This window comes from Pholcus phalangioides, unplaced genomic scaffold, assembly GCF_987345545.1.
Source record: "Pholcus phalangioides strain wild (caught in Gottingen) unplaced genomic scaffold, Ppha-v1.0 ptg000011l_1, whole genome shotgun sequence".
NCBI classification, from domain to species: domain Eukaryota; kingdom Metazoa; phylum Arthropoda; class Arachnida; order Araneae; family Pholcidae; genus Pholcus; species Pholcus phalangioides.
Genome location: NW_028301604.1, coordinates 39,092,121 through 39,107,760, shown reverse-complemented (window position 1 = coordinate 39,107,760; position 15,640 = coordinate 39,092,121). Strand labels below are relative to the sequence as shown.

The 15,640-nt window shown below is 38.2% G+C and overlaps 1 protein-coding gene across 5 annotated transcripts in view; it reads right to left on the bottom strand.

Annotated features, from left to right (window-relative positions):
* The window catches only part of sev (receptor protein-tyrosine kinase sevenless), a 1,896,734-nt gene that overhangs the window by 1,706,718 nt on the left and 174,376 nt on the right, over nt 1–15,640 (bottom strand). For all 5 annotated transcript variants that reach the window (XM_089239534.1, XM_089239532.1, XM_089239533.1 and 2 more), the window contains one exon: nt 8,111–8,170. In XM_089239534.1, coding sequence (XP_089095660.1) covers nt 8,111–8,170 — 60 coding nt within the window. The remainder of the gene's footprint in view (nt 1–8,110; nt 8,171–15,640) is intronic.

Here is a 15,640-nt window from a genome sequence, read left to right as displayed (position 1 = left end):
GGTTTATGAAAGTTATTTTATAAAACTTGAAAAATATAACCAATAAACACATCTGTTACATTCGAAAGAACTTAACTGATCCGCCTATTGGTTGCATTTTTCAAGTTTTATAAACGAACTTTTATAGTGTAATCCCGGCCTAAGACAGAATTGTGATGTGAATATTTCTAAGCACAGGCATTTTGAAAGTCTCTGCCCCTCCCCTTTTTTAGTACTTGCAAATTCTTTGATATCTCCTGAATTTTTTTTTCTTTTTTTTGGAACATCGAAAGTTTTGGATGTTTTTGGATTTGATTTTTTGAACATTGGATGTTTTTGGAATTTTTCTTCCATATTTTTCCGAAAGTACGGGTTTTTTTTTTCTCCCATCCAAGTCCCAAGACATTTTCTCCCATCGACTACTTGTGAGGATCGGAATGAATGACATCTTTATTCACATATTCTATGTGGCTCTAGATTAAACCATCAAAGAATGCCTCTAGGCTTCCTATGGGCACTGAATGAGGGGTGAAGGAGAAAAATAATTACAAAAATTGCGAAAAAACAGTTTTTATGCACGAATTTCGAACTAAAGCGCTCGTTTGAAAGGGCATGCGAACCCGCATCCGCTCCGTGTGAAAGGGGCCTTACATTCATTTCTTTTCGGACACCATCAAAATTACAAATAGAGACACAAAGGCCCCAAGAGGCAAATTGCGCAACGAGGTGGCTGAAGCTGATATGCATGTTTGAACCATGAAATGGAGGTCCATCCGTTGTGTCACAAACACTTTAGATATGTCACTTTTTTGCACGAAAATTTTCAATATTGGTCGTCTGTAATTCATATTTTGATACTTCCACACACGTTATCTTTGGGTTTAAGTAATTCACGAACTTGAACGAATACATTACAAAAATTTTCTATTACAGCAGTTCCTCAAAGTGAGCGTCGGGGTTCCTAGTGGTGTCGTGACGAGCTGTTGACCATTGATGTTTGTGTCTGTTTCCAAGCGGTGTCTGAACGCCAAGCGGTTCTTTTATAAAAAAAACCAGCATGCAAAAAGGCCATAGCCGTAGGTGAATGAACAGTGATGCTAAAATCAATCCCCCCCCCCACCCGCATCCTGCCGCAGGGTCCCTAGGCTAGGCTCTTCGGCGGGCCACAATCTGTATTGAATTTATAAGGTGAAAAAAAAAATGACGAGAATCGTCTCGGGGCCCTGAAACCAGAACACTGATACCAGCTGCACTTTTTTGAGGGTCGATAGCTCCAATAATGAATAGTCATTAGCAAAACCAGTCATTCCCAGATGGTGTTGAAATCTGCGACAGAAGGTTTAATCGATCAATTACAGTTACAATACAACTGGAATGTACAGCGCATTTTCAAGGGGGGGGGGACACTTTAGCTCTGCTTCCTTAACAGACGAAACAAGTACAACTACTGTGTGCAAATGTTCTTCGTTTTTTTTTTCGTCCATAGGCACGGATATTTACGAAGGCTTTCTTTGGAAAAGGGGCCCAGTTTTCGAAAACTTATTTTTTCCTCTCGTCCTCCCATCGCCCCCTTATGCCTATTCGTAGCCTCCCAATCGCGTCTGTTGGTATCGCCCCTTTGAATAGTCCCATCGCCCACTTCGGGAAACACTGCATTAGGTAATGAAGAGCATCATCCGTTGAGCGACCACCCCCTCCAAAGCCAAATTGAAGAGGATGAAGGAGGCCGTCCCGCTCAACATAGTGTAGGAGAATCTTTGTATAATTTTTTCGAGCACTTTTCCCAAATTGGAAGTCAGCATAATGGGACGAATCGAGTTGGTTACGCCAAGTCCCCTCTTGGAAAGAAGCACCAGCCTTCCAAGTTTGAATGCTGGGGGTTTGGGGAAGTAAAAAGTTTAAGCAGTGACTGAAGAATTTTTTGAAATAGTGAAGCACGTACAATGGTTTGTACTATGCGATTGGTGAGATTCTCTGGCCCTGCTGCTTTTTTCGGGTTGAGTTCATCTACAGGATGATTCAGAAAAGATGATGATCAGAAAGAGGTGATAGTACACACCAATACAAACAATTGTCATCAAAGAATGCATGGTCTAATATGCAGTGCTAACACACTAGCGTGTTTCGAAACGGCCGCTCCGAAAACATTAAAACGGCATTCCTGTTGAAATTTATCGGAAGAAAAAGAACGACATGCACGCAAATCTAACCTGGGCAAGAAGAAGAAACCGTACTCAAATCTGCGTCACAGTGAATAAAAGGCGTGGACGCCAGCCTGCCATTATCCCGTATTGGCAGGTAACTGTTAGAACGGTTGCACGCTGGAATAACTTCACAGGGCTGGCGTCTGCGCCTTTTATTCACTGTGACGCAGATTTGCATACGGCTCCTTCTTCCTTAGGTTGCATTTGCATGCATGGTGTGTTCTCTTTCTCCTGATAAATTTCAACAGGAATACTTTTTTAACGTTTGTGGAGCGATGTTTGCGTTTCATTAATGTTTCATGTTAGACCATGCATTCTTTGATATTGTATGGACAAGCAGCTATCAGGAGAGAGATCAGTAACAATTTTAAACTCAAACTTCACCTACTCGTCATCTGATACTCAGGCTTATCTCGTGAGATCAAAAGACTACTTCTTTTCGTGGTTCTACATTCTTGTGTAACAACATCCCTTTGAAGGAACACCTTATTTGTCATTATATGGAATTATGTCTTCTCCCGATAACCTATCTTCTCAATCATCTAGCTCATCTAATCCCAATGGCATCAAAATATTACAATTTAATGACAACAAATGTAGAAATGCAACTGCACTTCTTCCGCTACAAGCCACCAAAAACTCTTGAGGTATATTGATGTTACAATACGGTCAAATTCCCCAACTCGAGACGCCGAATGGAGAAGTTCACGAGACCATTGGTTGATCAATTACCTCTCCATGTACAAAATATCAACTTAGCTACTGTTACCACTGAACAATTGGAAGAATGCACGAATGATCTCTTCAATCTTTTGAAAACGCAGGGTAACAAGTATCTCCTTATATCAAAGAAAAAAGACACGATATTTCGACGGGTGATGCGCCAAAGATTTAGAGGTCACTAGACGGAAATGCAGGGCCAGTGAGAGAAAGTATCTAGCGGCAAACCCAGACAATAAGGAGATATTGAGAATCATTTTCTACCGTAACAGGGCCTTATATTCAAAATTAATCAGGAAAACAAAAAGAAACTCCTGGGGGGAATTGTGTAACTCAGCTACAAATCCATACGGTATATTTTACAAAGCAACAGTGAAACAATCTTCTCTGCCCCACAACTTTTTTTCCAAACTGATTAAAACAAGAATTTGACTGTCGTGGAACAAGCCCAGAGGCAACTTCAAGAATTTTTCCTGAGGCTAACTATCCAACCAATCCTCAAATAAACTTATCAACGACTAGTTTGATGCCTCGTAAACCGGATAATAAGGAAATCTCACGCCAAGAACTGTGGCACATTGCAAGTCATTTAAATAAGAAAAAAAGCTCCTGGCGAGAAGACGCAATTAATAATGTTAAAGCTTCAAGCTCTACTTAAAAGCTCTCCCGGGGTGTTCTCCGCATTATTTTATAAATGCCTTCAACTTGAGCATTTTCCACTACATTTCAAGATTAGCAATGTGCTCTTCTTCCTCAAAAAGGACAAAGACCCAACATCAACTAAATCATACAGTTTTCGATCACATCAATCAGGGAAAAATTGCTTAATTAACAAACTAAAGAAAAAAATTCTACAGACAGATTGAAACCAGCATTTTTGGTTCACTTGTAATGAGCAATAGCCGTTCACTGAACCAAAACAGCCTTATATAACTCGATCAGGGCATATGGTTCGTATAAGAATTCCTTGCTATTATTCTTATTCACGCATTTTTTGAAATTAATAATATTGTTTTTTGCCACATTTTTTAAAAGTTAGAGGGAAAATATTATTATGTTTTGCAAAATTTTCATTCCTCAATTTTCTTATGTGTATATATGTAGTGGCCTGTTGTAGGCGGGTGTAAGATACGGAGTTACAGATGGGAAGAGTTCAAGGTACGTGGGTTCAAACCCACCAACCTCCAGAAAACTACATTTTTGTTTTGTGTAGCGCCTGTGTGTAAGGGCCCTACACACAGGCGACCTGGAGGGTATGGTTTTTCGATTCGGTATAACTGTACAGTTATGCGTGCGCAGGTATAACTGAGCGTGTGTATGGGCCATCAGGTATAACTGCGCAGTTATTTTTTCCCGCTTTCTTATATTCGCCCTTCTTTCTTCCCTCTTCTTTTTTCACTGATAATGTAATAAAACAATAATAACTGAATAACTTGTTTTGGAGAGGGATTCCATTTAATTAGAAGACATTTTTCTAATGGCGTAATTTTCATGATATTTTCTTACAATTTCATATCGAATAAAAAATCGAAATAAAATTTTATAAATATTTCGACCATTGTTAAAATTCGCAGTTTTGTTTATTCAATAAATTTGTTCTCTTTTCAATAAATTTGCCCGAAATTATGCACCGAAACACACAAACTCTATATTCAAATAATGTACTATAACTATTAATTCTTCATTGATTATTTAGAGAAGAGGTTTTTAACCAGGGTTCTTGGAGATTTTAGGGGCCCCGTGACATCAGATTATTTTAGTATTCTTTCACATGTCCTTCCTTTAGAAATCAAGCAGGTGTTTATACGAGTCAGTTAATGTTTGCAATTTCAAACACAGGATTCCTACTCCTTTCTTGACCGAAAACCAGCAAGCATCAACAGGACAAAAATCACTGCAATTTATTATTTTCTTTTACATGCGAATGAAAATGAATTACATGTGCTTAATGAATCTCATTGAATTTGTTTTTTGGACACATCTCGTCAGATTGCAACGAATTTCAACTTTCAGCTCAAACATTGAAAGAAAAAAATTCAGATGAAATTACGCTAGTTAAACGTAAGAAAACATTCGAAAAATTCTTTGAGAGAGATATACGATTAATAATATAATTATATCATTGAGTAATACTATTAATATACATACTATGCTTCATAATAAGTCAATTTTTTAATTGAGTTGAATTAATCGTAAGAGGTCGCGTGAAAATGCAATTTTCTTTCAAGGAAAAACACTACGTAAGTTACCGTAAAAATTTTCAAGTCAAAAAAATTATTTTTTTTAAATCGACGCTATCGCGAAAAGAAAATACTATCATACGATGCTGAAGGAGCATGTATCCCCTATCTGTATATTCAGAGGAGAAACGATGCTTGTTTTCGAAGATACAGTCGACGCTCGTTATGACAACTTCACGTTATAGCGACAAAGACTGGTAGGGTAAGTCCCAAATGTTTTATGTTTTACTTATATAACGACCGTCCCAATCAGGCCCGACCACACCCACAAGTCTCCCCCTCGCTACGACCTTGCTCCAAATATAACGTCCATTCTCGACGAGACGAAGGCGCCGTTATATCGGGCGTCGATTGTAATACCAAAATTTCTCTTTTATTGCCTATACGTATTGTCATCATCACTGTAGATATGGATAGCATTCTTGATAAGCATGAGTAGGCAGTAGTGCCTGTTACTTAAGTCATGAAAATCGGTCATTATGAGAGGTTTTAGTAACATCAAAATACATTATTGTACTTATGGTGTAGATTCAACAAACATCTTCCGTTACAGCAGTCTTCCTCAAAGTGTGCGTCGCGGCTCTTGAGCGTCACCCCCCTGCCCCTTCCCACCCACATCCTGCCGCAGGGCACACAGAGGCTATTCTCTTTGCCGAGCCGCCACTATAGTGAATTTTTAACGTGGGAAAAAAGAATGATTGGAATCATCTCGGCCTCTGAAACCAGAATCCTGATCCCAATCCCATCTTTGTGGGGGTTGGGGGGAAATGGCTCGAATAATGACAATATTCATTAGTAAAACCAGCTCCCGGGGATGCAAGACCCCAGATGGTGTGGAGATCTGTGACAGTAGGCTTTCCGATCAATTTACAGTTACAATACATCTGGAATGTACAGCGCACATTCAAAGGGAGAAAAAACACTTTAGCTCTGATGAAACAAGTACGAATTTCTATGTGCAATATTAGTTTTTTTTTTTTTTTTTTTTTTTTTTTTGCCGAAGGCCCATATTTACAAAGGCTTCCTTGGTAAAATGGTCTGAGTTTTCGATAACTGATGTTTTCCTCTCGTCCCTCCATCACCCCCTTGTGTCCATTCATAGCCTGAATAGTCCTACTTTGGGAAACACCGATTTCAACACTCCACCAGAGTTTAGTTCAGAGTTCAGTTTAGTTTAGTTTTCACGACTCGAAGTTTATAATGACGAGTGATCTTTGAAACGGGCAGCGCGAATGTTTGGAAGAATTCATTGAAATGTATAGGCATAAGAAATGCTTGTGGCAGTGAAAACTAAAGATTGCCATAACAAAATTAAGAAAGATCATAATTATGAGAGATTGGTGTGGAAAATGAGAGAAATAGATCCTCTAGCGAACAGAGACAGTGTTGTTAAAAAAAGAAACAGTTTGCGAAGCAATTTCCGAGAGGAATTGAAAAAAAAAAAAAGCTTTGAGTAGGTATCTTGATCCATTCTGAGAAAATTATGCCAATCTTTTGGTGCAAATCTCAATTCCTGTAATAATTTAACGTGCGAATATTGTTGCCTTTTTTTAACCAATCTTTACCCGTTTTTTTCTTCTTTCTTTTTGAGTTAATAACTTTCAGTGCCATAACCAATCCAACTACACCCAAAGCATCATCTGTGGAAATCATACTAGAAAATTCCGAACTTTATAGACTATGAAAAAATCCGAACTGATCAAAAGACCGCGAAGACAGAGATCAAAGAATGAAAATATCCCCACAGATTGCCTAGAACCGGTTCCAGAAGCTTCGCCTGCACAGGTATAACTGAATGGTGTGGATGCATCGAACCGTTCAGTTATGCGTGCGCAGTTATGGTTACAGGTATAACTGTGCAGGAATAACTGAACGTGTGTACGCCCCTTAAGGCGTAAATACGGGGCGATTATAAAAAAACTATCCCGACATATGGGCCCCTAACTATCATACCATTCGCAGAAACTGAATGAAATTTTGGCATAAGGTATTTTGATGTATGCGCTCAAGAATGATATGGAAAACAACAGTGTCACTCTAACAGTTACGGTTACAGTGAGAAAATTTCGAAAATATCAAATGGCAACACCAAGTTTTTTGTATTGGAATGTGATCTCCATTATGAAAAACCCTAAATAGCGTTCGCACGGCAACTGTAGCATGAAAATCACCGGCGGTAGAGAGGCTAAAAGTGAGGACAACCAATAAGAACAGAGAAGCAGCATAAAATAAAGCATTTTATTGTGTTTCACAAATTTTCCACATGACCTTGTGGAGGACTAATCAGGCTGGGATCTCAGCCGAAGAAACGGTGTGACGAATGAAACGAACATTAATGCTCTGGTGCACGGCAAAGTCCTTTTTACTTTTTCCTTGTCTAGCTCCGGGGATTTTCGTGCTACAGGTGCCATTCCAACGCTATTTAGTGTTTTTCAGTATGCAGATCACATTCCAATACAAAAAACTTGGTGTTGCCTTTTGATATTTTCGAAATTTTCTCACTGTAACCGTAACTGTTAAATGACACTGTTGTTTTCCATATCGTTCTTGAGCGCATACCTCAAAATAATTTATGCCAAAATTTCATTCAGTTTCTGTGAATGGTATGATAGTTAGGGGCCCATATGTCGGGATAGTTTTTTTATAATCACCCCGTATAACTTCCAAGTTGGTTTCGCACTGTAACAAGTTGACAAAAACTATTTTAAAAAAATTAAAACGTAAATGAAGACAGCAAAGCAATTTCGTCACTGCTAGTAGTCAACCGCGAGTAGTTCTGAAGACTTTTCTGGCACTCTCGCAAGAGAGCAGCTGCAGAGCAGTACATGCAAATCGGAGAGGGAGGAGGCGGAGGAAGGATTTTTCGTGCACTTTTCTTTAAGCATTAGTTTCCATCTTGAACAAGTTTTACCGCATATATTGAAAATATTTTAATGTTAAAAAATAACGTTTTTTTCATTTACTCACACAAGCAAGCTCACAGGATGAGAGTATTCCACTTTTCCATGCCATACAACCGACACAGCACTGCAAAACAAATGAGATTAAAGAGATATGACACACTGGGGGGAAAATAAAACTAGATACTGATTACAAGCGTCTCTCACTCAACGCGATTAAGTGGTTCCATAAAATAATCACGTAAAGTGAGTTTAATTTAACATTGATAAGGCAGATTACTTTTCACTTCTGTATCTTCGCTACTTCTGATTGATTATAGTGAGTGAGTGTGAATGTTTCCTTTCCTGAAGAGCGTGATCTGATAGATAGATAACTTTTTTCCCCCTTCACGATCAGGCACGTAATGTTGCTGCTAAACGCCAGTGGAATAAATTCAATCTATCTGTGACTGTGTCTTCGGTTACGTGCCCTGTGCGACCAAATCCTTTTCTATTGCTCACTTCCACAACAAGAAGCCATCCCTCATGTCGTCGCATTATAATTGAATTGCTGTTCTATTTCTGTAATCCATCTACTACAGAGATTATGTAAAATTTAGTTTAGTATGTGATGGAAAGCAAAAAATCTTTTTTTTTAATTTATTTAAAATCTTTTTTATATTTTTTTATGCCGTTCAAATCGTATGAACTAATTTTAATTTAGTTCATCGAGACGAAAACTTGAATATCCATCTTGAGAGTAACATTATACAGTAAGACTTCAGTATAACATTGACCCGCCTATAACGTCAGTTTTTTTGGTCCTGTTAGTACAATTTGTAAAAAGTTGTATTCGTAATAATGTCACCCCGCTTATGAAGTCATTTTTATTCGGCCCCGAGGCGGGATGTTATACCGAAGTATGGCTGTAATATCAATTAAGACAGTTATTTCCAACGGTGTGTCGCGTGTCACGTTAGGGTACTTAGAGATCAGAAAGGGTTGCCCGCTAACTGCTTCAGATATTATTTTCATAACTTAGGGTTTACGCACACCAAAAAGCTCCTGTGCAGAACATAATATTTAAAATTCAGCCCATCACATCGTTTGACAAGCTGTTTCTCAATAGACTCCAAAGACAGTTGCGGTAGTATAAAAACTTGATGAAAGTGAGTAAAAAGGTAGGTCGAAAATTTATTATCCGTTTATATTTAAAATATGATCATATTTGACGATTTCGATGAGAAGATGACTAGTTCAGTGTTTCACAAATACTTTCGCTATAGGCCATTCGATAACATAACATAAGAAAAACTCAGTCATTAGTCATTACAATTAACAGTCGTTACAGTTTTGTGAAAACTTAACAAGTGTGAAAAGATTTTCTGAAGAATTGGGCGATGGGACGAAAAAAAGTTGGGAAACTGATCTACTGCAAAATACACTGCTGGCCACCCAAATTGCAACACCAAGAAAGACAAGAGATATCGCAACAATATTTATTTTGTAGATAACATGTTGACCAAGCAGCTTCCACGCGTTGCCAAAGTTGATCTGGTGTGGCAGCTGGGGATGTAATCTGGGTCAATCGTTGAGCAACCATGGACCACATGTTTTCTATCGGTGAAAGATCCGGAGAGCGAGCTGGCCAGGGAAGCAATTCAATCTGGCGATTGACGAAGAACCTTTGGACAATGCGTGCCACGTGTGGTCGCGCATTATCCTGTTGAAATATGGCTGTGGGCAAGCCCTGAAGGTAAGGAAGGACAACTGGATCCAACACCTCAGAGATGTAGCGCTGGCTTTTTAAATTACCGGCAATGCGTACTAGAGGAGTGCGAGAGTGATATCCAATACCGCCCCATACCACAATACCCGGTGCAGGACCAGTGTGGCGGTGCATAACGCAGCTGTTCAGCATCCTCTCTCCACGGTGTCTCCAGACTCGAATCCGACCATCGTGGTGTTGCAGACAGAAGCGTGACTCGTCAGTAAAGACAATTTCATTCCATTGTGCCGTCCACATCCTTCTTTCATCGCACCATTGGCGGAGGAGACGTCTGTGGTTCTGCGTCAAGGGTAGACGAAGCAATGGACGTCTTGCGGACAGACCACTCTGCTGTAAACGGCGTCGAATGGTACGCGCAGACACTGGATGATGCGGTACAGACTGAATGTGCTGTGCTATGGTTCGTGATGTGGCTGAGCGATCCGTCACTGCCATACGCACAATACGCCTGTCATCACGTGAAGTGGTGCACTGAGGTGGATGCGATCGAACACTTCGGTCCGTCGTACCCTCCTGCATCCAACGATCACATATCCGCATTACAGTTGTTTGGTTTCGTCCAACACGACTACCGATTTCCCTGAAAGATAATCCACAATCTCGGTAGGCCACTATCCTTCCTCTGTCGAACTCGGATACTTGATCAAAAGATGATCGCTGTTTTCTACGAGGCATAATTGATCGTTTTTTTGAAAAAACCACAAGAAAAACACAATTGCTGTACTTCAAATCGTCGAAATCTCCAAGCCTTCAATAGCGCTTTGAAGTGGCGCCACAGGCGCGCGTGATGTGCGTCTGCGCTGAAATTCTAATCATTTGCATATCTCACCTCCGCTAATGCATGTTGTAAATTTCATATTATTTGCATGCTTCCTTCAGGGTGTTGCATTTACGGTGGCCAGCAGTGTAGAAGTTTTGTTACAGATTCATAAAAGGTGACCAAATGTCCCGTTTTCAGGGACAGTACCGGTTTATAACTAATGTTTAGCGGTGTCGCGAGTCGATATTCGTTTCGTCCATGTGAGAAACTTTCCTGACACAGGGGGTATTACAGAAATAGCAACATGACCACCGAAAAAGATTGCTGCAACAGAGTCCCACATCGATTGGTTAGTGCATCAACTATTCGGTGAGGATGAAAAAAAAAGTCTGTCGTTCTCAGATCAAATGATCAAATGACATTTTGAGCTTCTACAAATCACTGTAGGAAAAAATTATTTCAGGAGAAAAAAATCATTCATCATGGCCTGGTGATCATATTTCGTTAGAAAAATATGGAAAATTAGAATTTTATAAAGAAAATACGGGACATCACTGAAGATGTTGGCAAAACTACCAACTGTTTTAAAATTTCTGAAAAATTAACGAGGGTTGAGCAATGACGGGATAATAGAAATCGCAGCGAATTGAACTCTAATTAACCGAAAAATGTTTAATATGGCAAATACACGAGATGAGATTTTAATAATTATCTAAATATTTTATAAATTATGAAAAGTACCTTCATTCACAATTTCAGTAGAAATTTTAGATTCAAATTAGCATTATTGAAAATACTGTATATAGGAAAATTGTATAAAGTCGGAACGGCCAAATTTACATGAAAGTACGAGAATGTCCCGTAAAATAAAGGACACGTGGTTACCCTACTGATAATATGCTATAAATTAGTGTAAAGTTGAAAAACGCGATTTATACTTTTAATACTATTTGTATGGTTGTCATGTAGCCTTCTACACTTATTATAATAAAATTATTTTTCAATTATGCTGATATATGTGGGATGACTATACGTCCTGTATTTCTCGGAACATCCCCGTATTTTCACGTAATTTTTACCATCCCGACTTCTTGGGGTAAAAAAAATGTCCCGTTTTTTTCTCTGGATTTTCAATCAAGCCAACTTGAATTTTTATTATTCATTGAAATCAAGTATTAAAACCCTCTGCCTAACTCATAAACTATAATACGATAATTACGACTATAAATACGAATATTCATCTCGCATATGGCCCGTGATACACATGCTACTAAGTAGTACGAAAGTGGCATGCTTTCGTGATATTTGTAACATGTGTACCACGGGCCTATTTCCCCGTAGTTTTTCTTGAAGAATTGATATCAATCCACCGTCTTTTACTGATAAATACACTGTCTTGAAATTTATGACAATAATAAAATATGATTTTCAAATGTTTCAATCTATCAAAATTGTGGAACTTCTCCAGCAGTGACATTCAGGATTTTAAGTGAAAATTTTTCATTTTATCTCGAATGCTCCTCTCACTTGCCACTCACTTCTCTCTCTGGGAAGAAAAAAAAAAGATTCTCTTCGGGTGTGTATTTTTCTTGGATTAAAAAAAAACTTGTGTTTTCAACAATAAATGTGATAGAAAATCGGGAACGTAACTGGGCTGGGCAACCTGGACATTGTCCCAGGCTCCGAGCTAAATGCGACCCACAAAAATTTGCATTTACCAGGGGTCTGTTCATCAAAAATTTGGGCCCGTTTTCCGGACCCTTCACAAAATTCCGGATCAGAAAAACGAACCACACGAAATAAAAAATAATGAATCCATAAATTTGAAATTTCATTTCTTTTGCGATAGATCAACTAGATTATTTCGCTTCCTACAAAATTACTCATTTCTAACGAAAGTAATGACACATTTCACAAAAATAAAGGAAATTTTCGCAAACAGGATCCTGCAATAAAGTCTGAGCAGACCCCTGCTTACCCCAAATAGAAGTCGGCCCCGTGAAGGCACAATAAGGCCTTATAGGAAAATGAGTTTTATGTCACCCGCATCTCACTTGCCCAGTTCATGGTTTTACTGATGCTCCCCAGAATAGTTAAGCAGTACCGTCTTAAGACATGGGGCCCATCTGGGAACGGCCCGGGGGCCTCACAAATGGGATCTGGTTGAGATTTTGCGAAAATTTGCCTAGTAGAGCCTCAGAAAAATAATTTGACGCGAGGCCCATGATGCTCTTCAGACGGCCCAGTAGTTAAGTGGTGTTTTCAATTATAAAAGTGCCAATTCAAAGCAAAAAGTGGCACAAAAATGCATATCTTCATCTCGCCGGGGCGCCCCTAGAAGTCACGGCGCACTTTGAAAAATCCTATCATATCATATCACTGGATTTGATGGTTCGAATTCATGATAGGGCGCGGTAGCCCGGTCGATAAGATGCTCGCCTAAAGTACCAAAGGATGTTTAGAGTTGTCGCGAGTTCGATACCCGGTTCGTCCATGTCAGAAAACTTTCCTGTAACACAGGAGTACAACAAAAAAACAACCGCAGCAAAAAATTGCTACCGCAGTGAGTCCCCCATCGAGGGGTTAGCGCACCAACCTCTATAAAAAACAAGCCTGCCATTCGGAATCGGCAATAAATTGTAGGTCCCGGTCTAATTAGCCCTCGTGTGCAGAAAATGAGCGTGGTGCGACGAAAATGATCAAATTAATGATACATTTGTTTAATTATCATCTGAAGTTGTGGAGATTAAATTAATCTATTATATCATGGGTGGCCAACTTCTTTCTATTCGATGGCGAATATAATGTTCATTTGCTATATCCATTCCGATGTATATGCCACGGTCAATGGTAAAAGTCCGAAAATTGATGCGAACGTTTTTATATTTAGGACTCATTACCAAGTCAAAGCCCGTTTTTATTCAGTCAATAAACTATCATTAATTTATTAGTTCTTGACGCTTATTAATTACTCAATAAATATCGTAATTGAACAGTTTAAAATTGAATTAATTAGGAATTAATGTGTTGATTAATTATTTATTTATTTATTTTATTTATTCTCAACAGTAAAAACCCGTCTTGAAGAATAAAAAAAACTATAATGAAGTTATTACTTTTTTTAAATGCTGCCACTTATCCAGGTTTAGGTTCACTTGTACTAATTAGCTAGTGTCCCAACATTTCCAGAGGGCTGCGGGGTCATGATGCAATGCGTGGAGAGTCAGATCAGTGGGCGAAGCGCACTCAGCACCCCTGTGTGTCAGCGCGAGAAGCGAGCCATCTCATAACGAAATAAGTTTTACTTAAATACTTATTACTATTAATTCAATTAATAAGTGTTATTCGCACTAGTAATTACAACTGTTGAACAATTATTAATTAATCAAGATAGATGGGTCACTATTAAGTTAATGATGTTAAATTAATTCATTTAAAACGGGCTTTAACTGGTAGGAGTAAATTAATTATGAGCATCAATTACTTAAATAGCGTGGTGGTTATTTCGTTTAATTCATTATTTGTTTATAATTATTAAAATATTATTTATAAACTGATAAGCATCAGAAACTCATTGTGATTAATTGATTCATTTAAAACGGACTTCCAAAATGAAAATGTTTACAAGCGTTTTTTTGGACTTTCACCAACTCACCTTGACAAAATCCGAGTCTCTGGGATTTTACCATGATATATGAGTCGCAATAAGTAATATAATGAAACATGGACAATTTAGTACCTAAACTTCCACTTTGGGCGTTGTGTATTCCTCAACATCTTCATATATATATATACTGACATATTCATTGAGTTGCATTTCCAGCTAGATGTAAATGCATCAAAATAATTATCTTCTTCCGCAAATTATTTCATGCAATACAATCATCGGAGCTGTGGGTGCTCAAGAATCCACAGTAATTTGTGGTATGGATCCGAGTATTCCAAGAATTGATTTAGAAATTAAAATTTCCGATATAAAACTAAAGACGAGCACCCACAGTATACAAACACTTCCGACGCCCCTGCATCCACATCATCTTCATGTTTTCTAAAACCGAAGCCATTACAGAGGTTGCAAATGATAAATTTTCCTATAGTATAAATGGTAAAAAAAAATTTCTTCATCCATAACTACTACCAGCAACAGCACAACACTAACGAAGACTGACAAACTGACGAAAACTTTTGCAAAAACAATTTTATATGAATCTTTTATAGTGTAATGTGGTCCATTTCCTTTATAAAATAAATTTTATAAAAAAAATTTGAATATAAAATTTATAAAAGATTTTTGTCAAATTTTATAAAAGAAATTTTATCAAACATTTATAGTGTAAGGCCTGTATTACACTATAAAAAGTTAGTTAAAATGTATAAAATATATATCTATAATAAGTTTGATAAAATTTCTTTTATTAAATTTGACAAAAATCTTTTATAAATTTTATATTCAAATTTTTTTTATAAAATTTATTTTATAAAGGAAATGGACCACATTACACTATAAAAGATTCATATAAAATTTTTTTTGCAAAAGTTTTCGTCAGTTTGTCATTTCGTCAGTCTTCGTTAGTGTTGTGCTGTTGCTGGTAGTAGTTGCTGGTAGTAGTAGCTGGATGAAGGATTTTTTTTACCATTTGCTGTGGGGGAAAATTTATCATTTGTAACCTCTGTAATGGCTTCTGTTTTAAAAACATGAAGCTTATGTGGATGCAGAGGCGTCGGAAGTGTTTCTAAACTGTGGGTGATCAGGCACGGCTGAGAGGAAGATTCTTTGAGGTGTTGAGGGGGCTCTTTCTTCTTTGCCTGTGGCAAAAACTGAGTGTCTCTTCTTTTGTTCACTGCGACCGGAGGACGGCCATGGCGCCGACATAAAAATAAGTCCAAAGATGCATGGTGGGGGGAGGTTGAAAATTGGGAAGCAATGATATTGAAACCGAAATAAATTACACTCTATAAAGAATAGGTGCCAGAACCTAGAGGCTGAGGCCATTTGAGCCCCCCCCCCCCCGCCGCAATAAATCTTGTAAGAGGACTGAGCCTCCCCAGTAATTACTGAAAAAAACCAT